Source organism: Puma concolor, chromosome D2 (assembly GCF_028749965.1).
Source record: "Puma concolor isolate L17-30 chromosome D2, mPumCon1.1.hap2, whole genome shotgun sequence".
NCBI lineage: Eukaryota > Metazoa > Chordata > Mammalia > Carnivora > Felidae > Puma > Puma concolor.
Window position 1 is genome coordinate 57,888,053 of NC_141677.1, and position 23,110 is coordinate 57,911,162.

General features: G+C 53.1%; 2 protein-coding genes across 7 annotated transcripts in view; one reads left to right on the top strand and one right to left on the bottom strand.

Annotated features, from left to right (window-relative positions):
• The first annotated feature begins 746 nt into the window (after positions 1–746).
• Positions 747–13,950, top strand: GOLGA7B (golgin A7 family member B). Of its 5 annotated transcripts, none has more exons than XM_086680573.1 (6): positions 2,045–2,398; positions 3,094–3,183; positions 7,502–7,627; positions 10,358–10,510; positions 10,597–10,698; positions 11,208–12,030. In XM_086680573.1, the coding sequence occupies exons 2-6, from the start codon at positions 3,097–3,099 to the stop codon at positions 11,256–11,258; spliced, it is 519 nt and encodes a 172-aa protein (XP_086536699.1). In that variant the 5' UTR covers positions 2,045–2,398; positions 3,094–3,096; the 3' UTR covers positions 11,259–12,030. The 5 variants fall into 5 exon arrangements, with proteins under 5 accessions (XP_086536701.1, XP_086536699.1, XP_086536697.1 ...); XM_086680571.1 differs by having other exon boundaries at positions 2,224–2,398; positions 11,907–13,950; XM_086680575.1 differs by lacking the exons at positions 2,045–2,398; positions 3,094–3,183 and adding an exon at positions 747–1,204 and having other exon boundaries at positions 11,907–13,950.
• Positions 13,951–16,776: 2,826 nt separating this feature from the next.
• The window catches only part of CRTAC1 (cartilage acidic protein 1), a 145,385-nt gene continuing 139,051 nt past the window's right edge, over positions 16,777–23,110 (bottom strand). For both annotated transcript variants that reach the window (XM_086680570.1, XM_086680569.1), the window contains one exon: positions 16,777–17,577. In XM_086680570.1, the coding sequence (XP_086536696.1) occupies positions 17,549–17,577 (29 nt within the window). In that variant the 3' untranslated portion in view covers positions 16,777–17,548. The remainder of the gene's footprint in view (positions 17,578–23,110) is intronic.

Genomic DNA, 23,110 nt, shown 5'->3' on the forward strand with positions numbered 1-23,110 from the left:
TGTGTAAAAAGGCACTTGTGTTGGTGTTTCCTTTTTGTTTATTAAGGAAATAGGTAGGTCATTTGGCTGGAAGCTTTGATGTCAAAATTGTGAAGGCAGCGCCAGGGCCAGCCCCGACATCCTGGGTAAACCAGTTTGGCACCATCAGCTTGTGTTTGTTGAGTGGTGGTGGTGTATATGTAAACACTGGGATTTCAGGGGAGAGGGCGAAGAGTAGGGGTGGGGCCAGGGTCAGGAAGAGCAGTGGAGAGACTGGCTTCAGTTCTGGAGCTCCCTGAAAGAAGGGGCCCCAGGGTTTCTTTGGGGATGAAATGCAGACACGTAAAGAAAGGAAATGATTTTCTGCGGTCAGCAGCATTCTCCTCTAGCTAATAGGGTTCAAAGCAGTGAAAAGAAGAGATGAGGAGAGGAGGGAATGTCCATGCAAGTCTGGGGAGGGGGGCACAGAGAAGAAACGGGGAGAAAGAACAGAAAAATACGGTAGAGGAAGCCTGGGGCCACGGTGGAGGAGGGGTTGGGGGAGGGGTGTTGAAAAGGTAAAGAGGCCGCACCTAGGGGCCTGCGAACGCGTGGAGGACTGTCAGCCTCCGCAAGCTGAGTGTCTTGCCCCAGAACCGTCCTGCCTCTCTCTTCTCCGGGTCTGGAAGTCTCAGGAGGCCGTGGTAGCAAGCGCAGAGCTCCTGGCGCTCTTACTAGGGGGAAGGGCTGACAGGAGAGGCGGGGCCTCGGGGCCGGGCGGGAGCGAAGCCTCTGGCCGCGGGCGGGGCTCCTCTCCGGCGGGCGGGCGCCGGAGTCTGGGGGCCGCGCTTCCCCCTCCCGGTCCGCGGAGGCGCCTGGCCCCTCCTCCCCCTGCCGCCCCCACCCCCGCCGCCGCTGTCAAAGATAAACCGGGCCGTTGCTTGCAGGAGCAGCGGCAGCCGGCGATCGGGCGGTGAAGAGCCTCGGGCGCGGCCTCGCCTCCCCGGCCCGGCGCCCGCATCAGCACCGCGGATAGCACAGCGGCGGTCGCCAGTACCTAGGCGCCCTCCGGCCCACCAACTAGCCGGGCCCGCGGCGTCCGCATCAGCACCGCGGACAGTGCCCCGGGCCCCGTCTCGTCGCGGTTAGCCCACCCGCTCCCCGAGTCAGCACCGCGGACAGCCCCCCTTCTCCGGCCTCGCAGCAGGCTCGGAGCGGTTGGCGCCCCTGGAACATGGCCACTGAGGTAGGGGGCGACCGCCCGGCCCGCAGGCAGTGGCTGACTGGTGCGGGAACACATCTCCACTAGGGGCGGACTGGGCGGGAAAGGAAGAAGGGGGGGTGAGGTGGGGTGGGGTGGAGTGAGGGGGTGGGGTAGGGTAGGATGGGGTGGTTTCCCTGAATCAGTACTGCGGGGAGGGGTGGAGGGCAGAGTGTCAGGGTGGAAGAGGGGGCTTCTCCTGAGAACTCATCTCATCTCTGGCTATCTTACCCATCTGAGTCCCCGAGGCTGCCCAGGCCACTTGTTGGCACTAGCACCAGGTTTGCTCCAGGGCCCCAGCTGGGGTTTCCTCTTACCCTGGAACAGCTAGTCCTAAAACTACTTCCCTAGAGGTTTGGAGGTGAGCTCGCCCCTGTTTTAGGGGAAGGAAGGCAGCTGGTTGCTGTTGCTATGCAGTGCAGCCATCCAGCTTTTAAACCCAGAAGCTTGGTTAAGAGATGACAGACCTACGTCCACCTTCACATTTCCTTCGTGGGGGAGTGAGGGGACAAAGAATTCTCAGACCAAAACCTCAAACAGTTGGGTTTAATGAGCTGCCTGCACCAGTCTCTACTTTTGCATATTATGCTTTCTTGCCCCCGCTCCTCCCCACCCCCCTTTTTTTTTATACCATTCAAGTTTCTTGTACCAGGGTGTCTACATTTCCCGGGTCTGATGGGAGGAGCTGTCTTCTTCTTCTTCTCCAGGGTGTGCTTATAGGTGTGTCACCTTCAAGGGACTTGAAAGTTGAACCCAGGGACCTGTTGGCTGAGGGCAGAATCTTGGTGCAGTGGTTAAGAGGTCAGGAATTTTCTCTTGTACTCCCTCCTTTCATGTGGGAAGTGGAGCTCTTTATGTTCCCACTTTATAAGTGGTAAAGCTACCACATGGAAAAGGGGAGGACCTATTTGATACACAGCATGTTAGCAGCAGAGCTGAAAAGTTTCTTCCTTTGGATTTTCGGAGCGGAACCCAGGACACCAGGGTCTCCCCAGTTCTGATGTTGACTTCTTTTGTGGTGTTTCCCTACTTCTCACCCAGCTGGGATGCAAGCCAGGGGGAACAGCACAGGCTTTTGAATGACTCTCTGCATTGCATCGGGGCGTCCTGGTGAGCAGGGTGACATCAACACCAAGTGTCACCATTGCAATTCTGCTGTTGTGGCCACCACAGAACAAGGTACAGTTGCTTGGTACTGCTTGGCTTTGTGACAAAGCACAAGGTTAGTTAGGAGAGCTCATCCTCTAGGACCTTGTGAGGGGCCAAGGCTTAAGCAGACCCATGGAGCTTGGTTTTACAGGTGGAGGAATGCAAAATAAATAAATAATCAGAAAGCTTGGAAAGTGCCAAAGTTACTGAGGAGAGCAGGAAGAACAAAGGAGAAATGATCAAGGATCTGGTCACCTTCCAGATAGGGCTGCCAGGCTGCAGCAAAGCCTGCTGGTATTGGGCAGCAAAGGACAACTTGGCACAGCTGGGCCAGAGGAGTGGGCAGAGAAGGCAGCCACACCTGTGATGTGATCTGACAGATCCCAGGAGGCCGTCTGTCCCATCATATCTCCACTGCAGGTCTGTTATGGTCCAGAAATTCCAACCAGCAGGCTCACATCTCTAGGTTGAGGCAGTGTTTCTAGGAGGCTGCTGTTAGGCATGCGTGACTCTCCCCTGGGAGAGGCTCTGCTTTTAATGCCTCTGTGAATATAGCACTTTCCTGTGTACAAAGCACTATCACATGTATGATCTCCTTTGAGCTTTAGAGCAACCCTGTGAAGTGGGCAAGGATGCTGTTATTATCCGCAATTAACAGATGAGCCAACCGAGGCTCAGGAGCTTGCTTGATCTCTGTGAAGTAGCATCATTATCCCATTTTACAGATAATGCAACTGGAATGCAAGACGTATTCAAGAGACTATGGCTCAAAAGAGGCAGGGCAAGGACTAGAGACCGAGTCTTCTGCCTCCCTGGTCAGTGTTTTTTTTCTGCTGCAGCCAGGTGTATCCAGTTAGCCAACGGTGTTGCTCAACAGCGAGGTGGGCACGTGAGGCTGTGATGGGGGAACGGATGCGGAAGAGTTCAGGAAGGACTCAGGCCTCCTGTTCAGCCTGGCTGGGTCAGCTTGAGGGTAGAGGGACAGAGGGACAGAGGGACAGAGGTATGCCCAGAAGGGATGGAGAGCAGAGGACAAACATTACCCATTTCCCAATTTGGCCTTGGGTGGACCCTGCTGGCAGTACTGAGGGAGGAAGCCTTAGCTCTGCCAAGGCACAGAATGTGCACATTATCTGGGCTGTGCTGTGAGTCATTCTCCCCAGGCTGTTTTTACTGTTAGGACTGAGTTAAGATTACCAGGGAAAACCTGTTGGGAGAAGGAAAACCTCATGCCAAACTTCTTGGCCATTCCCTTTGGGTTCTGACTGGTAAGTCCACAGTTCCAGCAGAAGGTGTTTTGGGAGGTGAAGAGGAGATCAAGACAAGGAGCGGGAGGGAGAAGGAGGAGGGGGAGGGAGAGAAAGAGAGGGAGGGACAGAAAGACAGAGAGGGAGGGAGAGATGGGTGAGGAGGAGAGAAGCAGAAACATAGAGAAAGCATGGATGTCCCTGGATCCCTGGATGGAAGGCATGGAAACTGGATCTTTTCTGCTTCCCAATTTCTGTTTAGGAGTTAGCATTAAGGGAGGAGTGTGTGTGAGGAACTCAGAGGAGGAATGAAGCCTCCTGAGTGATACACTGACCTCATTTGGAAAACTGTAATGAGCCCATTTCCTGAGCGACAAACCTCTGCAAATGTGTGTCACTGGGAGCAGGGTCCGCCCTGGGAAACAGTCCAGATGGCCAAGGACAACTGGGAAATGTGTGGCTGGGAGGGGCTTCTTTAAGTTTAAGTGGTGGAGTTTGGCCCCTAAGAGATTTTTTAAAACATGTTTATTTATTTTTGAGAGAGAGAGTCAGAGCACGAGCGGCGGAGGGGCAGAGAAAGAGGGAGACATAGAATCTGAAGCAGGCTCCAGGCTCTGAGCCATCAGCACAGAGCCCAATGCGGGGCTTGAACTCACAAACCGTGAGATCATGACCTGAGCCGAAGTAGGATGCTTAACCGACTGAGCCACCCAGGTGCCCCCGGCCCCTGAGAGATTTTTAAATGCACCCAAGTAGCGTTATCCAAGCAAGGCATTTGGAGGTTTGATCTCTGAGGCCCGGAATTAACAGCCAACAGACAGTGGGTTGGGCTTGGGCCCTTGTGTAGGCTGAGAAGAAGGGAGGCCCTGTGCCTGGGTTTCCATCCTGAGGCCTGACTCGGCTGCCTCTGACTCACGATCCTCCCTCCTCCTCCACACCCCAGCCAGGGATCATGGTGTTGGTTCATGAGCTGAATCTCCTGATTCTTGAGTTGAGCCTCAAATGCATCCTCTGGAATTAGCTAGTTTTTAATGAGGATGGAGATGTGGGCCAGATGGGGCCTCCTGTTTGTCTTGGGCAGATTGGGACTGGGAATGTTCTTCTGAACTCCAGTGCTTGCTCCTCACCTCTACTAGGTTGGCTCTGTCAGGTGTATGGCCCATTCTTCAGGCTGCCTCCCTATCCCTGTCATACTGCAGTTCAAAAATTGGTGCCAGTAGGTATTGCCACTGACTTTCTCTTTCTTCCTCATGAAATGCCTCTTGGTGTGTCCTTAGCCAGCTGCCAGCAAGCCTGGGATGGTGGCAGGGGAGAGGGCAGAGTTGAGGAAGGTAAGAAGTAGATGAGAAGCCCAGGTGTCAGGGTCAGTTAAGAAACCCCAGAGTCGCTGTTCAGGGGAGGCACAGAAGCTGTGGTCTCTTAGAGGTGCAGGCATATTCTGGGATCCTCTTGTGGGATCAGAGCATCATGGATCTCTCCTGAAAACCTGTGCTCGCTTCCTGAAAGCTACATAGCTGGCAAGTGCCTGGAGCCTGGCTCTAGCTCTGGCCCAAGGGCCCCTATGATGGGATTTCTTATGCAGAGGTCCTAACCTGGCAATTCTAGGAGTGAATCTTGTTCACAGTTGTGCCTTATTTGGTCTGCTTAGTGCTTACAAATGTAAATATTTATTGGAAACGTAAAAAAAAAAATCAAGACATTTGATATTAAGGAAATCTGGATTTATGCATTCTCTTAAGATGTCCAAGTGTGGCATCCTGGGCTCACATTCTCACATGGCAGTGGTCAGCCGCTTTCTTGAGACAGGGTGTGGGTTCTCTGATTAGCCACAGCCCTCACCCAACCCACTTAGATGCTTAGTTCCTATAAACATTTGCATTCATAATCCCCGAGAAAGCCTCTTGAATGTCAGGGCTAGAAGGGGCTTTAAGTGATTATGTTGTTCCAGCTTTTCAGTTTCTAGTTGAAGAAATGGAGGCCCAGGGTCATGTGGCCCGGACTAGCACCCAGGTATCCTGCTCCCAGGTCAGTGGGCCCTCTTTCCATCAGGGCCTTTTGGTACTTCACAACTGAGCCACCGTGGATGGGGAGAGCCAGGAGATGCTGCCTTGCCTTAAGTCCTACTCTTTGCCAACTACAGATGAGTGTGTTATATTGTTCTTGACATAGATCTGGGAGATGAAAGCTCTGGAATATACAATGAGTCTGATACCATCTTCTAGCAACTCCTCAAGACTCCACAAATACTCTACAGGGAGGGAAGTAGATCCCTTTCCCCCAGCTTTTAAGCAAGTTTGTCTTCTGTCCTATACCCTCCCCTCTAGTAGAGCCCCCCTCCAGCTCTTTGTGATAGCACTGTCCTCTATACTGTCATTCCCCCCTGCTCTTGCCTAATCCATAAACCAACTCCCGTCTTGCTGAAATCTGCCTGCAGTCAACTGGAGCATATTGTGTTCTCTGCCATCTTTTTCCTTTGCACAAGCTTCTCCCTCTGTCTGGGTTGACTTTACATCCCTCTCCCCACCCACTGCCTGCTCCCTACCACTGGCAACTCCTGGCCTTCTTTATGACTCAACACAGACCTCAGGAAGTCTTTTCTGAGTAAGCATTTCTGGGTAAGATGTTACTTCTCTAAAGCATTTATCACAGGCTAATTTATTATATATTTACTTGTCTTCTTCCCTGGAGCTCACAGACTGTCTTTGCTCAGCATCCCCAGAGCTCGGCAATAGTAGGGACTCAATAAATGAAAGCTGAATGACAGAAGAGATTCACCTTAATTACACAGGATGAACTGGCTGTGTGTTCACTCTGCCCTTGGGGCTTGGCCTCCACATGGTTCCAATGTTTGACATATTTTACCCAGTGGGATGCTTCTTTCAAATGTGGGTGACGAAGGCTGGAAGTGGAAGAAAGAGGCCGTGTTCTTCTATTAATTGAGCCCAGTCCCCTCAAGTGCTAGAGTTTGTGTCAATGTCAAAACTGCAGGTGTGGGCAAGGGACAGAGTTGCCCCACTTCTTCTTACCAGGGCAAGGTGTTTCTTTAATTTCTGGGTTCAGCCTACCTTATCCATGATTTTCTCTGGGCATTTGGGTGCCCCTTCTTTCCTGTGGTGAGACATGCTGGAGAGGAAAGCTATCCCTGGTGCTCTTGGACCCAGGCTTTAACTTGGCCTCAACCTGAATCTCCCTCCCAGTTGGTGGGCTATCAGGTCCTCCTCTGTCCTACTCCCCTCTCCAACCTTGCTGTAAGCCCCACCTCTGGGGCCTGAGACCTCAGTCTTGTTCAGGGCTGGGTTCCCCAAGCACGAGGCCTGATGATTTGTGAATATTTGATACTTGGTGAGTGAACAAAAGTGTGAAAGGCTCTGTGTGTGGGGGAGGGGGAGGGAGAGTGAGGAGGAGGGAGAAGGAGGGAAATAGAGGGGAGGAGAAGGGAGGAGAGGAAAAGGGAGGGAGAGAGGGAGAGAGGAGGAGGGGGAAGGGAAAGAGAGGGAGAGGGAGAAGGGAGGGGGAGGGAGGGAGAAGGGGAAAGAGAGAGAAGGATCTGGGCCAGCTACCAGGAAGTCTTTTCCTCCTGTTAAAATTTGCTTCTGGCTCTGTTGATGATTCCAGAACCATCATCCCCTTTTGGCTCAGCTTTTGCCCTAATTCAGGCTTTTTCTAGATCTTTCTGGGATAGCTTGACGTGTCTTCTCTAGTCAACTCCACAGTTCTGCTTCCCCATGACTTTCCTGGAGCACTTGTAGGGTGGCTAATGTTCAGGTTTGCCGGGGACTTTGTTGGTTTAGTGCTGTAAGAATCACATCCTGAAAACCTCCGTCAGTCTTGGACAAACCTAGATGGATGGTCACCCTGAGTGTGAGTCTCCTGTATGCCTCCTCAGGTCCATAATCTGCAGGAGCTGCGGCGAAGTGCCTCATTGGCCACCAAGGTCTTTATCCAGAGAGACTACAGTGATGGGACCATCTGTCAGTTCCAGACCAAATTCCCCCCGGAGCTGGACAGCCGGGTAAGGATGTCTTTTTTCTAAACTTGGAACATAGGCCGTGATGGAACTCAGGGACTTATTCCAATGTATTTTTTTTTTTCCAGGATGAAAGTAATATGTGACATATAACTTGTTCAGGCACTTCACGTGGCAGAATTAAAAAATGTCCCTAACATTGTCTTGCTGTCACCTCACTGCAAGTTAGAGCTGAAAAAGCCTCAGAGATTTCCTAGGTCAGCGGCCTTGGAACATCAGTAGCACAAGAGTTGCCTGGAGAGCTTATGAAACAAAAACAGATTCCTTAGTCCGATTGATGGCATCAGCTTCAGGAATCTCTACTTCTTGGCAGCAGTCTCAGCCCCAGCTGCATGTTGGAATTTCCTGGGGACCTTTAAGAAATCCCGATGCCCAGGTCATCGACCAAGGGCTCTGCCCACAGCCCCTCCCTCCAGACTCAGCCAGCTACCTGGGTGTCTCATGGACCACCAACCCCTTGCAAGTCAGCTCCTTCTGCCCAGTTTTGCTCCCGGTTTCGGGGGTGCGTATGGTCCTCATTCCCAGGCTGCTGTAGCACTGTCCTGGAATTAGAGAGTCTACCCTCTGGAGGGCGGTAGGCAGACCCCAGCTCTTTCATTCAGCAGCCCAGGCCTATCCGAATGGGTTTGGGAAGGTGGGGCAGGGCTGCCTTTGCTAATCTGATCGGTAGCCAGCTTTTAGGGTGCTGTGAGGTCTCCTCATCTCATCAAAGGACACACCTGTCCTTTGGGGCAGGGCGACTCTTGGGGTAGAGCATAATATTTTCTTATGCGTTCCCTCCAGATCTGTGTAGGGACAGTGGCTGGGAACCCCAAAGCTTCTGACTATTCTTAGGGAGACCTTTTGTCCTAGATGGGCATGGAAGGTCCCATGCTAGCTTGTGTGATGGACAGTTCTGATCCTGTAGTGGTGAGTGGGGAAGGGGGTGTTCTGAGGAATGTAAAAAATGGGCCTACAGACACTTTGACACCTGCTTGGAGCGTGACCTCCCAATCTAGTGTACGGTTATTAAAGAGCACAGATTCAGGTCAGAGCTGTGTAACCTTGGACAAGTTCACTTAGCGTTCAGCAAGTATTTACTGAGCAACTACTATGTATTAGGCACTGGGGATGTAGAAGTGAAGTCATGAGTTCATTTTCGATTGGAAGGTGTGAAGAATAAAACAGCAAGTAAATATGTAGCAGCTCCAGTGGGGACCACTACTAGAAAAATAAGTGTGTGAGGGTCACAGGGCTGGGAGAGCAGGGGAGAGGTGAATGGTGGGGGAGGTCTGTGAGATAAGGTAAGCCCTTAGGCCTGTAGGTATGAGCCTGGGGTGGGGGTGTCTGGAGGAGGCGTGTTGTATCCGAGGACACAGGCGCAAAGGACTTGTGCATTTTCAGGAAGCAGCAGGGCGGTCAGTGTGGCTGGTTGGGGACTGAGTGGGCAGGAAAGCAGGAGGCGGGCTCAGGGGACGCAGGGCCAGGCCCTGTAGGGCCTAGCAGGCATATAAGGACTTCTTGGATTTTACTTGGAGAGAGATGAGAAGGCTTTGGAAGCCTTCATCAGAGCTGTGACATGATCTGACTTTAGCAGCCTCCCTTGGCAGGGCTGGGGGCACAGAGACCAGTTAAGAGGCCGGAGATGACGGTGGCCGGGACCACAGAGCTGAGCTTTGAGCTACTGAAGTGAAAATGTGGGAAAGTGTGTTATTTATTCATTTATTTTGATTAACTTTTTAAAAAATATCAGACTCTGCAAAGCTTTTTTTTCAGATGAAGCAATTGCACAATTAAATGTTTTTAATGTTTATTTTTGAGAGAGAGAAAAAGAGAGAGAGAGAGCACGAGTGGGAGAGGGGCAGAGAGAGAGGGAGACACAGAATCTGAAGCAGGTTCCAGGCTCCGAGCTGTCAGCACAGAGTCTGACACGGAACCTACGAACTGTGAGATCATGACCTGAGCCGAAGTCAGACGCTTAACCGACTGGGCCACCCAGGTGCCCCGCAATGGCATAATTTAATCTACAGTTGCCAGATAAATTGATAAAAATCTTATTATTTGTTTTTAAATTGAAGTATAGTTGACACGCAACATTACATTGGTACCTGAAAGTGCTTTTAAAAATAGAAAGCATAGAAAGTGCTTAATGAATATTAGCTATTATGATTATGGATGCAGGCAGGACAGCTTCCCAGTTGTGTGCACCCATGAGGCTGTCGTGTTCTTGGTGACCTCTTTGAGAGAAGATACTCCTGAGATCTCATATAATCAGTCTTATGCAGTTGGAGTCCCATCCAAACATGGGGAGCCCCTACCAATTAGGTCCTGGGTGCTTTTGCAGCTATGAAAATGGGGGGGGCAACGAAGTTACCAGAATTCCTGCCTGACCGTCTGCTTTCAGGAAGCCTTCACGTCTCTGATATTGTGGGAGTTTCCTGCTCCCAAGGGAGGCCAAGTAGTCATTCTTATTCCCATTTTATAGCTGTGGAAACTGAGGCTGGAGTAGTTAAGTCATCAGCTGAAGGCCACATAGCTAGTTGATGGTCAGGTCTGGACTGGACCCCAGGTCTCCCGGCTCCCAGTCCAGTGTTCCACGGGCAGCTTCTCCGATCTTACCTGTGTGCCACTCCCCTCATCCGTGTGGCCCCACCACTGCCACCCGCCCTCCTACCTGTGACTGTCCGGTCCAGGGAGGCTGGCCTCAACCTGGTTCCCTGTCCCTTTCTCCGCCAGATTGAGCGGCAGCTCTTTGAGGAGACCGTGAAGACCCTCAACAGCTTCTACGCGGAGGCGGAGAAGATCGGGGGCAGCTCCTACCTTGAGGGCTGCCTGGCCTGTGCCACGGCCTACTTCATCTTCCTCTGCATGGAGACCCACTACGAGAAGGTGGCTCCCCTCCTCACTGCCATGCATCCCCTCCTGCAGGGTTCCCCCGCTGCCCGCTCATCCTCAGCCGGCCCCTCTCCTTGCAGGTTCTCAAGAAGATCTCCCGCTACATCCAGGAGCAGAACGAGAAGATCTTTGCCCCTCGAGGCCTCCTGCTCACTGACCCCGTGGAGCGCGGGATGCGGGTCGTATCCTTCCTGGCTGTTCTGTGCAAGGGCCCAGAGCTGCCAACTGGTGGGTTCCTTGGTGAAGACACCCAGAAATAGGGACCACCCTAGGGACCTCTGCTCAGGGATTTTCCCAGGATTCCCCACATCACTGGTCGTCAGCTCTCCTCCCCCACTATAAGTTATCAACGCCTTTTGTGAATTTCAGGGTTTGCTTTTACTGGGCTGCATTTCTTCAGCGCTTAATACATGCCAGGTATCATATTAACTGCTTTGAAACGATGTAATTCTCGTACTACCCCTACAAGGTGGGTAACTCTTATTCTTCCCTCTGCCCACGAGCCCACTGAAGTTAAATCACTGGCCCAGGGTCACCCGGCCGGTGAACGTCAGAGCCAGGATTTGAGCCCAGTCCCACACTTAACCGTGAAGCTGCACTGCCCCTCGGGGAACACGCGGATCTCTGCACACGTTTACATGTCTACGGTCTCGTGTACTCCTGGGTGTACGTCCCGAGCCCCTCTTTACAGATCAGAAAAATGAAGTCTTGGTGGGCGGCCGGCCCAGGAATTGGGTTATAGGCCTGCTCGCTCCACCTGGAAAAGTGTGGTCAAGGTGTACACACAGCCCACTCGCAGAGTAGAAGTGTTAAAAAAATGTTTTTACTGGAAAATTGAGAGGAAAACGAGGAAAGAAAACACAAAGACCGGAATCTTCTGTTTACAAAGCCCTGTGCGAGGGGCCTTTTTTTAATTGAGTTTTTACTAAGTGCCAGGCATTGGGCTTAGAGCTTTACAAGCGTTATTTCAATCAGTCCCCCAGCTACCCCAAGATTCCATTATTACCACCATTTTACACACGCGGCCATTCATGGGTAACAAGTTAAATGACCGGTCTGAAGTCCCATCTCTCGAGAGAAAGCGAGTCAGGATTAGAACTCGGGACACCGAGGTCGTCCCACTTCCCACGCCGTACCACCACCTGTCCCGGTGTTTGGTAATTAGACCCACTAAAGCGGAAGCTTCCGGTTGTGCGCCTGCGCAATGCTCGGCCCGGCAGGTCCGCACCGAGCGCCCGCGAGAGCGCGGAGGGGCTGGGGTCTAGCGCCCCGGGCCTCCCGGCCTCGCTGTCTGGGACGCGGCACCGGCTCGGCCGCCCGCTCCCCTGCTGGCCTCCGTCCGCCCCTTCTCGGCAGCTGGCAGGGGCTCCCTCCTTAACGCCGGCCGCAGATCGAGATCTCCATCTACGAGGACCGGTGCAGCAGCGGCAGCTCCAGCAGCGGCAGCAGCTCCGGCAGCGGCAGCAGCGGCGGGGGCGGCGGGGCGGGGGCCCGGTGACTGGCCGAGAGTCCCTGCAGGGAGGTGTACGGCCGGACTGAGGGCCTCTCAGACCTGCGGCGGCTGCGCTACCAGAGCACCCGCTTCTGAGTCATTCTCTGGGCCCCTGCTGCTCCCCAGAGGGGGGGGGCGGGAGGAAGGGTGACTGGCCCGGTGATTCCCGCGGGCCATCTACCCGCGCCCCCCTTTACTCCCTCCTGCCTGTCACCCCTGGCAGGACGGCCTACTTCCTGACCTAGCATTTTCTCCATGGGGGAGGTCTGGTCACACGCAGCCAGATCTTCCAGGGGAAGGCTCGGGTGAGGGTGTGGGGGTGGGGCCAACACAATTTGGACAGCCCTTTGCTTCTGCAGCTCTTTACCCAACACCCGGAGGGGGGCTCAGGTCCCAGAGAGAATGCCCTTATCCCGCATGATTCCTCACCCCAAATCCCACATCCGCCAGGACTCTCTCCCCCCGGGGTCCTGCTCCCCGTGGCTGTCTCCCAGTGTCTGCTCTTTCTGGTGCCACTGCAGGGGCTCCGCCTGTCTGTGATCCTGCCTCCACCGATTCGAGGTCTGGGGAGATGGGAGCTGCTCAGTCCCCTCCTGACCTCTTCTGGACTCCTGGCTTCCCCTTCCTCTGCTCAAAGCCTGGAGAGGCCACCTTGGCCTTGCCAAGAAATATCCAACTCCTGAGATTTTGCAGGACATCAGGCGCTGGTTGTGGGGCACACAGCCTGGGGCTCTAGGAGGTTATTTGGGGGTCTGGAGAAATGCTTCATGGAGACATGTAGCCTTGGGAGGTTTGAACCTTCAGAACTGGAGCCAACTTCCTGAGATTAGAACCTGTGTGTATGTGAGAATGAGTGTGTGTGCATGCAGGCACGCGTGTGAGTGCATATATGTGAGTGTGCTATGTGCAGAAATGCACATGTGTATGTGTATGTGTGTATATGAGCACACATGTGGATGGATGTGTGTGAGTGCAGTTGTGTGTGTGTACACGTGTGGTTGCACCTGTGGGTGCATGTGTATGTGACCGTGCACTTGTCTGTTCCCCTTGGTTGCCAGGCCAATGATTGCCCCTCTCTGCATCCCGTCTTATCTTTGTATGTGATAGTCTGTGGCTGCTTCCCTGCATGGGTCCAGCCTGTCCCCTTGTAAATAAATGTCCTAAAGCTCCTTGCCCCTTGCCTGGGGCTGCCAGCTCGGCTCTTCTTCCTGGTCTCTCCCCTGCCTGCAAAGCTCTCCCTACCTTCTGATTCTACTGTGTACATTCTAGCAGAAGAGAAGCTGGGGGTCTAGGAGAGCAGAGCCAACCTTCTGGGACCTTCTGTGTCCCTCTCCCAAGCTCCCGGTGACAAGGCAACAGGGCCACACACGCTGCCCATTCAGCCCACCCAGGCTCTGGAGCTCTCTAAGGCCGTGTAAACAAGGCTTCTGTGGATGTTCAAAGGAACTGGCAACCTGCAGGGGAAAAGGCAAACTCCTTTCTCGAAAGGGAAGAGAAGCATCCAGCCACCGAGGCCCCCGCCTGCCAAGGCCCAGGGCGGCCAGTGGGAAGGAAGCAGCCCTGCCCTGGTGCCCTGAAGACCGACAGAGAGGCTGCCTGCCTCAGCCGGCAGGAGGTGCTACAAGTGCATGTGAAAGACCAGCCGCTGAAGGTAGCTTTCTGGAACCAAAGAGGGGCCTGATTGTTTCTGGACAAGACAGCAGTGTGTGGGAGGGAGGTGCCTACCCAGGGAGCCAGAGGCAGGCCCTGAGCCCGAGTGGGCGGGTCCTGGTCCCACGATCCCCCACAGAGGGCTGCGGCCTGGCCCATGCCCATTCTGGCCCACTGTGTGGCCGGGCCTTATGTCTGACCTGTGCCTCTTTTGTGGGATGGCTGGGCACAGGTGATGCAGTGGCCTTCGGTTTTATTATTTTTTTCCAATAAAAGGACTTGCCCAGCTTGAGGCTCTGTGCCACTTCTTTCCCTGATGGTGATGGGGTGCCATCAGTTCTATGCCCCAGGACCACAGGGAGCGGATGCTCAGCTGCCCACCCACCTCATGCCAAGGAGGTGGGGCTGGGTGTTCTTGAAGAAGCAGTGAGGCTGACGTGGGCAGGACCAACCCTACCTTCTTAGAGCTTGTAGTCTAGTGGGGAAGCTACCCTCTGGATCCTCTAATATGGAGCCTTTATGGGGCACTTGCAGCCTTGGGTGGAGGGAGCAGCTTGACAGAGAGCCAGGTCAAAAGTCAGTAATGAGGGGCGCCTGGGTGGCGCAGTCGGTTGGGCGGCCGACTTCAGCCAGGTCGCGATCTCGCGGTCCGTGAGTTCGGGCCCCGCGTGGGGCTCTGGGCTGATGGCTCAGAGCCTGGAGCCTGTTTCCGATTCTGTGTCTCCCTCTCTCTCTGCCCCTCCCCCGTTCATGCTCTGTCTCTCTCTGTCCCAAAAATAAATAAAAAACGTTGAAAAAAAAAATTAAAAAAAAAAAAAAAAAAAAAAAAAAAGAAAAGTCAGTAATGAGATAAACACCCATTTCTTGAGCTCTCACCCTGGGTTGGGCCCTGTTAGGGGTTGCATCAGAGAAGTCGTTCAGTTTTAAAGACTAGGGTGTTAGAACCTAGCAGAGTCGTATGTTGGATTTTAAAAGACTAAATAACATTTATTGAGCACCTATTGTGTACCAGATATTTTGATAAAACCACATGCTAGAGCTGGGAGGGGATTTAAGATCATCTAAATGAGACAGAATGGAGGCCCAGAGAGGTCACGTGACTTGCCCCAGTTCACACAGCTGACCGACAGTGGTACCAAATTTAGAACCAAGATCTCCTGACCCAGTGCTCAACCTGACACCATGCCGATGGCATCTGGATGGAAGTTGCCTTAGGCCTCAGGGTGGCCAGGGTCACGCACTCAGGTCTGTGGGCCAAGAGAGGATCTCACCAGACTGTGGGGATAATGGCTCCAGCCCCCAGGGTGGGGGCTTTGGGGACATCCCCTCTGGCTGGTGCTGACTGGGACTCTGGGTGGCTTTCACACTTGTGCCTGCTGCTCCTAAGGGGAAGCTGGGCCTTTCCCTGAGCCCTGGGGCAGGCTGGACTCACTGCCTCTGCTCAAACCTGGGGTGTGTGGGGTTGTCACAATGGAGGCTGTTCTTTAACATGTGGGTAAGTTCATTCTGTCCTGTTGGTTATTATTTATAGTAGTAATACACAATAGTAGCTAACATTTATTTTATCACTATGTGCCATGCGCTAGGCTAAGATGCCACATAACCATTTAGTCCTCATGACAATCGTAAGATGTGGACTATTATTCCCATTTTACAGATGAGGAGGCTGAGACTCACGGAAGTTAAATAACTTGCCCAAAGTTACACAACTAGGAAGTGGAAGAGCTTGGTTTTGAATCTAGGCAAAGTTCACCCAGGTTTAGGGACCCTGTCAGAGCTTGAGGTCCTCGGTCATCCTAGGTTAGGATTTGGCAGATTCCCAGGTAAGGACTTGGAGCTGTGCCTGGTACCTCCAAGCCCAGGGCTGGAGCTTCTAGGCAACATGGGAGCGTGGGTGGGCTGTGCTCTTCAATTGCGGAGCCCACGGGGGCAGCTGGGTGAAGGGCAGAGCGGGGAGAAGCAGGTGAGGCATGGCTTCTCTCTCCCTGGTTTTCCTCTGCTGGCTCAGTTATGGGGGAAGTGGCCTCCTCCTCGGGTTTGGTCACAGCCACTTCTCTGCATCCCCCTGGCCAGCCAGGAACAGGCCCTGTCAGGCCCCAGCGAGCAGAGGAACCCCAGGAAGCTCTGGGCTGCCATTCCCCCCGTGGTCACTGCTGCCAGACTGCTTTCTAGCTTCCTTTGGGGTGTGTGAAAACCACAGGGTTTACAGAAGCTCATGGTGCCACCGAGCGGCAGAATCGTGCACTGCACCCCGGAACCCAGCAGCCTGGGAACCATCCCCAGGGCTCCCAAACCCTGTGGGGCAAAGATGGAGTCCAGCTGGCGGTGACTCTCCCTACGGCCAGATCCTGGGGCACCGCCTTGTTCTTGGGAAACCCTAGCTCCCTTGACCACAGCTCCGGAAGGACTCAGAGTAAGGAAAGTTTCTGGCAGGAGGCACCTACGCTTCGTTTGGACTTTACTATTTACCAAGCGTGAAGGCAATGCAAATACCACTCCTAGTGAGACCTGAATTGGAATTCAGGCTTTATGAGGGTAGCACGTGGTGGAGACCCCTCGAGCCCCACAGTCCTCTCCAGCTGTAAGATAGGGGTACTAATACTTTACAAAATCGCGTGGGCCAGTGCCTCTCATCCTTGGCTGTAGTCAATGTCACCCAGGGAGCAAGAGAAACCACTGATGTCTGGTCCTATCCCCAGAGATTTTGATTTCATTGTTCTGGGGTGCAGCCTAGACATTAGGGCTTTTTAAAAGTTTTCCTGGAGGTTCGAGAGTGAAAATAAGGTCGAGAAGCCCCGATTTTGACAGTGCCCGGAGCCTACGAGCCTTTTTACAGGCCTCGGAAGATGTCTGAGGCCCAAATAAAAGTTTATCAGTTCCACAAAAGCAACAGGAATTCTAATACAGGCAGAGCTAATCTTTGGTGTTAGACGTTAAGAGAGCAGCTGTCCTGGGATGATGCATAGTGAATGGAAGGGGGCCTGGGGAGACTTCTTGGGTGCTCATGCTCTGTTTTTCCAGCAGAGTGCTGGTTACACAGACAGGCTCACCTTGTGAGAATTCATTGAGCTCCACACTTAAGATTTGTGTATTTTTCTATAGGTATGGTACATTTCAATAAAATTTACCAAAAAAGTTTATTGGGTCCAAAATAGGAAAAGTAAACACAAAGCTGAAATTAATACTTTGTTACATATCTACAAAATGTAATACTGTCAAACAGTCCACTGTAATTCAACTTAACTCTGGTTGTGTGTGTGTGTAATTTAGTGTGAGTTGTGGATATATATGACAATGTTTGATATGATGAGGGGTGGGGCCTCCAAAAGAGAAGAAACGTCCCTGGTACCTAAGAGAATCCTAAAACGGCCCAGGTTTACACCAGGAGCTCTTGACCTTGACCCAACTCCTTCACATATTTGCAAAATAACATGCATTTATCTGGGGAAGAGGATCGAAGGTTTCAGCAGATTCTCAAAGGAGTATGTGACCACCCACTAAAAATGGTTGAGAACAATTGGTTTTGAGGAATCTGAGAAACTGGCCTAGAATGTGCCTGGCATGACAGAGGCGTTCGGTAACGTCAGTTTCTTTCCTTCCTTTCAGAGTCCAGCCTTCTGACGTTTCCACACGACCCTTCTCAGGCAACTTTGGGAGGATTTATTCTCTTGGCAGAGCCCAGGGCAGAGTGCCGAGCTCACGGCTCTTCCTCTAAGGGGCTATTTAACGGGCTTGTCATTTCAGCACCTGCCGGATGGCAGAACTCAGCGTGCGGCAGCCTGGAGCTGCACCGGGCCTTGCGGTTTTGAATCAGGGACCACGGAGGCGGTGGAAGAGTGGGAAGGGGGAGTCAGAAGGCTGCACCAGGCTGCCGTCCCCTAGCGCTGCGCTCAGTTATCCTGAGTCCCAGCTCTGTCATCTGTAAAATGAGAGCACGATGAAAATGCATCTCGGTGAATGAGAATCTATATCTCCCAAGTAAAATATTATTGTTATTGCTGAAGTTACTCTAGGACCTCATTATACAGTGGCCTCGTGATACAGATTTATAGCCAGGTTTCAGATTCTTGCATAGAATAAACAGACATTTGTCCAAGGGTTCACTGCTTCCCTAATATACGCCAGGAACATTCATGTACATTATTATTCCATTTAGTTCGCTAACACTCTGGTGGGTGGTTATATTTGAATTCTTATTTTATAGATGAGGAAACTGATGTTCCAGGTGGTTAGGTAGCTTGACAAGCACCCACAGCCAGTAAGTGTCAGAGTAAAGACCTGAACCTAAGCGTCAGACCCCAAATCCTGCTCTCATTCTGCCACTGTGTCACAGTTGGGTGAAAGACTCCTTTCTACCTGGATTGCCTCATAAAGACGGATTCCAGACCCAGGGAGAAGCACGTGGGCAAATGCGGACACAGAAGAATTAGCTTTGCAGAGGCATGATGGGGCTAGTTATTCTGGAGTAATTCAAGTTATCGATTTCTGTAATGGAAAAGTGATTGGGGACCAGCTACCACCTGAGAGCAGCCTGAGCCAGGCCCTGGAAGGGGGAAATGTTATACCTAGCTTACTGGACCTTGTGCATGGCAACGAATGGCCTTTTCCCCTCTGTCCCCAGTTCCTTGGTAAACTCTTGGAGGGTGGGGATCTTATCTCACTCACCTCCAGTGCCTCCCACCCCCTGCCCTCAAGTGCCTGTCACAGTGCTTTGCCCTTGACAGGTGAATGCAAAATGCAGCCCACCAGGAAGGCTGGCAGGAAGAGGCAGGGATATACAGATGTGAAATCCTCTGGCCCCTGGAGTAATGAGACCTGAGGGGCTGCTTAGGCAGATGCAGACAGGTGAGTGGCCACCGAATGATAACAATTCAACTGCAGGTGGTCACTGACTAACTCACTTAAAGGGTAGAGGCAGGGGGCGCCTGGGTGGCTCAGTCGGTTAAGCTTCCGGCTTCGGCTCAGACCATGATCTCGCGGTTTGTGAGTTTGAGCCCCGCGTCGGGCTCTGTGCTGACAGCTCAGAGCCTGGAGCCTGCTTCGGATTCTGTGTCTCCTCCTCTCTCTCTGCCCCTCCCCTGCTCATGCTCTGTCTCTCTCAAGAATAATAAATAAACTTAAAAAAAAAAAAAAAAGGGTAGAGGCAGTGATGCTGGGCCATCCCCTGTGCTGGGCAGCTGCTCTGAGTTGCCCTGGCTGTGATCTCATGGCTCTGCTCATGATCTCCACCTGTCCTGGGAGGGGAGGAGAGGGGAGGAAGTGTGCATCCTGACCCCACTCAGCCCTGCTCAGTGCTCCCTGAACACCACTATTGTAAGGTGGGTAAATCCTCATGGGGCTGAGTACGTTGCCTGGAAATCTGGACCTGGGGCCCTAGAGAGTGAAGTACCATGGGTGTACAGACAGATAAGTGGACGCATACAGAGAAGATGGGTACCGGGAGATGACTGATGGTTCAGAGGTGGGCGAGAGGGCTGCCTGGCTTGGGATGGATGCTCGCAGACCCTGGAGAGGCAGGTGAATGGATGGGTACCGATCGGCCCTGTGCTTCCCAGTGCAGATCTAAATACAGCGCCGGAGTTCTTCAAAGGGAAGATACAGTGTAACCTGGTCCCCGAATGAGCTCTGCATATGAGTGATGGATATGTCTCGTTGGGAAGGATTCTTACAGGTTTCACATTGCCCCAGTTAATGACTTATGGATTGTTGCAAAATCAGGCAGTGCTAGAAGTGAAAGCAGTAAAGGGCCTGGGGCAGATTTTATAATAATATCTGCATGTTATCAGTCAGTCACTGCATTGAGCACCTTGCATGCTTCATCTCAACAGCTCTGTGAGGTTGTTATGCTTCCATTCTGTGGAGGAAGAAAGTGAGGCTCAGACAGAGGAAGCGGCTTGTTTGAGGCCACTTACAGGGCATGTAGGTGGGGTGTCTGGAAGTCAAGCCTCAGGCCATCTGATCACAGGGTCTCAGGGCAAAGAGAACATTTTAAGGATGGAAGGAAGGGAGGAGGGAGGGTGGGAAGACCATAGGATTTTGGGACCAGTTCTCTAATATTCTGGCACACAAGATACATTCTGCACTGGGGTGAGGCTCTGAGACCCTCTCCTCCCTCTTTCCTGTCTGCATCTGCCTTCAAGGCCTATAAATCTTGAGCCAGGGGACCAGGAAGTCCCATGAAGAGAAGTATGGGGTTTACCTTCCTCCCTGTGGCCCAAGCTTATTCCTCTGCCACGGTCCCCAGGGGCAGTTGGGCACGATGTGATTGGGCTTCTCTCTTTCCCCAGGAGCTCTGCACCCAGGTCTGGGGTGCGGGGAGGAGTGTTAGTCCTTAGATCTTTTGGTGGGGGTGGGTGGGGCGGGTACATGAAATGGTTCTGGGTGATAAGTCCTTCATGGTTGCTCTGGGGCTGGCCATGAAGAAGGACAATGAGTTCCCTTTATAGGAATTATTCTGGGCCCCAGACTTTCCTTCTGGCAGGCAGGCTGGGTTCATGAGGGGCTGGGCAGGGACTTTCTGGGAAGAGCGATACAGGTCCTCCTTCCGTCCCCACCAGACATCCCCTTCTGCAGCCTCCCTCCTTAGCAGAGCAGGACCCTCTGTGCACCTGGCCCTTTCACTCAGCTCTTGCCCAGCTGTGTTCCATGGGCCAGGGATGGTTCTTTGGTTCGCTTGGTGGGCCCTTGCCCTGACTCTGACTCTGGGTCAGCACCACGGAAAGAACAAGTTCTGCATCTGAAATACTGTAAGTTTTCTGGAAAACGAGGCAGGGTGGGCAAGGAGGAGCCCCAGGCAGGAGTCAAATTCCTGGCGTGGCTATGGTCCTCGGGAAGTCACTGTTCCTTTTGAGCCCCGGTTTCCACAGCTGAAAAGGATGGGGCAGGACTAAATGACTTCTCAGGTGCCTCTGGATTTAACGTTCTAGGGCTTCTGTGACAGTCAAGCGCCGAATCCCAGGCCAGTTCACCAGTTGCCGGTGGACGTGTGCCCTGTGCAGCCCAGTCAATGCCACGCTCTCCCTGCTCGGTTTACTTGGTGATTATTCTCTCTGGGAATGGCCCCGCGTGACAACTTGGCGGAACATCCCCACAGCTCAGGCCCCGGGAGGGTTTGCTCTGCTCCCTTATGGCCATTTTCAGTCCTGAGATCTCTTCTCTGCAAAGTTGTCAGTTCCCCGAGGGTGGCCAGTGTCCCCCCACATCTCCCGCACTGCCGACTCCCGGGTGGCCTGGGCCACAGCAGGGAGTGCCGGGAGCCACGCGAGCCTTCGGCACTGCACAGACCCAGGCTTCATCCTGAACTTTGCTGCTTAGTAATATTATGAATATTTCAAATTTCTTCGGGGCTGACTACGCACCAGGCACCGTGTCAAGTGGTTCAGATCATCTTGTTTAATACAATAACTGTGAGGTAGGTACTATCCCCATTTTCCAGATGAGAAAGCCGAGGCTGGAGGCCAGCACGCTTACTTTACGTTTCTGCTCAAATGCCTCTTTCCCAGAGAGGCCCTCCCTGCCCCTCCCTGTTTCGAGGGCCCTTCTGCCTCCAGCCCCGCACCTCCGTGTGTCTTCAGGCTGCTGCCCAGCTCCAATAGCACTTATCTTCTGACTGCTTCCTGATCGTGTTGGATGTCATGGGGCACTCAGGGGTCAGCCAGGGTTGTACATGGGCGTACGGGCCCGGCCACAAGAACCCTGCCCAGCACATAGCACGTGTCCAGTCTATGCCGAGTGACAGCTGGTTACATAATTTGCCCAGGTGTCAGTTTCCCGGAGATCGTTCCCAAAGAGGCTTAAAAACACAGGCTGCGGAGCCAGACAATTGCCGCTTTGAATCAGAGCTTTTGCCGCTTAACCGGCCACGTGACCTTGTGGAACTTATTCTCCCTGAGCCTCTGCTTCTTTGGTGATAAACTAGATGAGTAACATTTAGCCCACAGCACGGGCGGGGGGATTCATGGGGACACACACGTAAAGTTCTTGGCAGACGATAGGCGTTCCGTAAATGTTAGCTCTGCTCTCTGGGGAGGGCGTTTTCTCTTCCCGCTTCTCGTTTTTCTCCAGTGGTCTTCTTTTCGACCACTTTGCTGTTCAACCACAGTTCCTTAAGGGGATGGTTGCGGAAGGAGAGGTTGGCATTATCTGCGGAGCTAAGCAGCCCGCGCTCTCTCGCCTCCTTCCCCTTCTGGGACGTGTCTGTTGCTAAGGAGACACAACGGCAGACCTGACAGGATGTGGCTGGGGTTCTGGCCCACGCTGAAGGAGAGAGCTGTGGCTGACCCTGGGGAGGGAGAGGAGGGGAGGGGCTCGGCTTGCCTCCTGGACTGACAGTCTGGGTGGGGTATCACTCTGGAATCTGCTGGACAAACTCAGCTGGCTCCCTGAGAAAGTGAAGCGTTCGTCCTCCTGTGTCTGTGCGGCCCCAGAGAGACGATCAACAGCCCTGTTAGGAGGCTGGCGTGCAGTTCCTGCTCGGGTCACAGTCCAGAGGTGCTGGTCAGGGTGTGAGGCCCACACCCTGGGAGGGGGCCATAGCAGCCAGAGTGACGCATAATCAAACTCTTGGCCCTCAGAATGGCACCTCCCCAGAGCAGGGCTGGCGACGGAGTAGAAGAGGCTGTGCAGGTGATCCACGGTTTCCCTTTGCTAAGGACAGCCAAGCTGGCTGGTGAGAAGATTCAGCATGGGCACTGCCACCTCTATCTTGCAGCTGCAGGGTGACCGTGTGGCGCTTGTCACAGATCCCAGGCTCCGTCAGAGACTCCATTTCCTCCTTCCCAACCCATCCCCGGCCCCTGGGCAACGCAGAGAGACTGTGGCTTTGGTGTAATGGGTTAGTCACCCCAAATGGGAAGGAAGGGTCCTTGTTAAGAGCTCAGGTTGGGGGCCAGACTACTCTGACGGAGTCCTTCCTCTGTGTGTCCCAGCCGTGTGACCTGGGCAAGCCACACAGCTTCTCTGTAAAACTGGGATCCTGATAGCACTTTCCGCTCGGGATTGTGGTGGGGATTACACAAGCTGATTCTTCTAAAGAGCTTAGATCTGGCCCAGACATGCCGAGCTCACTAAGTGTGGTTATTATTGTTATGTTAAGGGTACATTCCTGGGCAGAGGAGTATTCTCAGTGGCTCTCAGTGAATGCTTGCCCAATGGATACTGGAATGAGAGAGCTTGCTTTCTGGTGTGGCAACCCAAGCATTTAGCTAGATTTTTCCGAAAGCCCCTGTGAATCCCACTCTTATCCCGTGCACCGGGTTCCTCCATCTGGCTGCAGGGAGGCCATGTGGGAACAATAAACCAGGTCATCTCTACTTACCATTGTATGCCCAGAGCTTAGCTTAGTACCTGGCACACAATAGGTGCTCAACTAATACTTGTTGACTGAATGAATCACATCAGGAGTAAGCCTTCTTACCCAGCAGCTGGGATAGTGTAGTGGTGCTCTTGCTAGC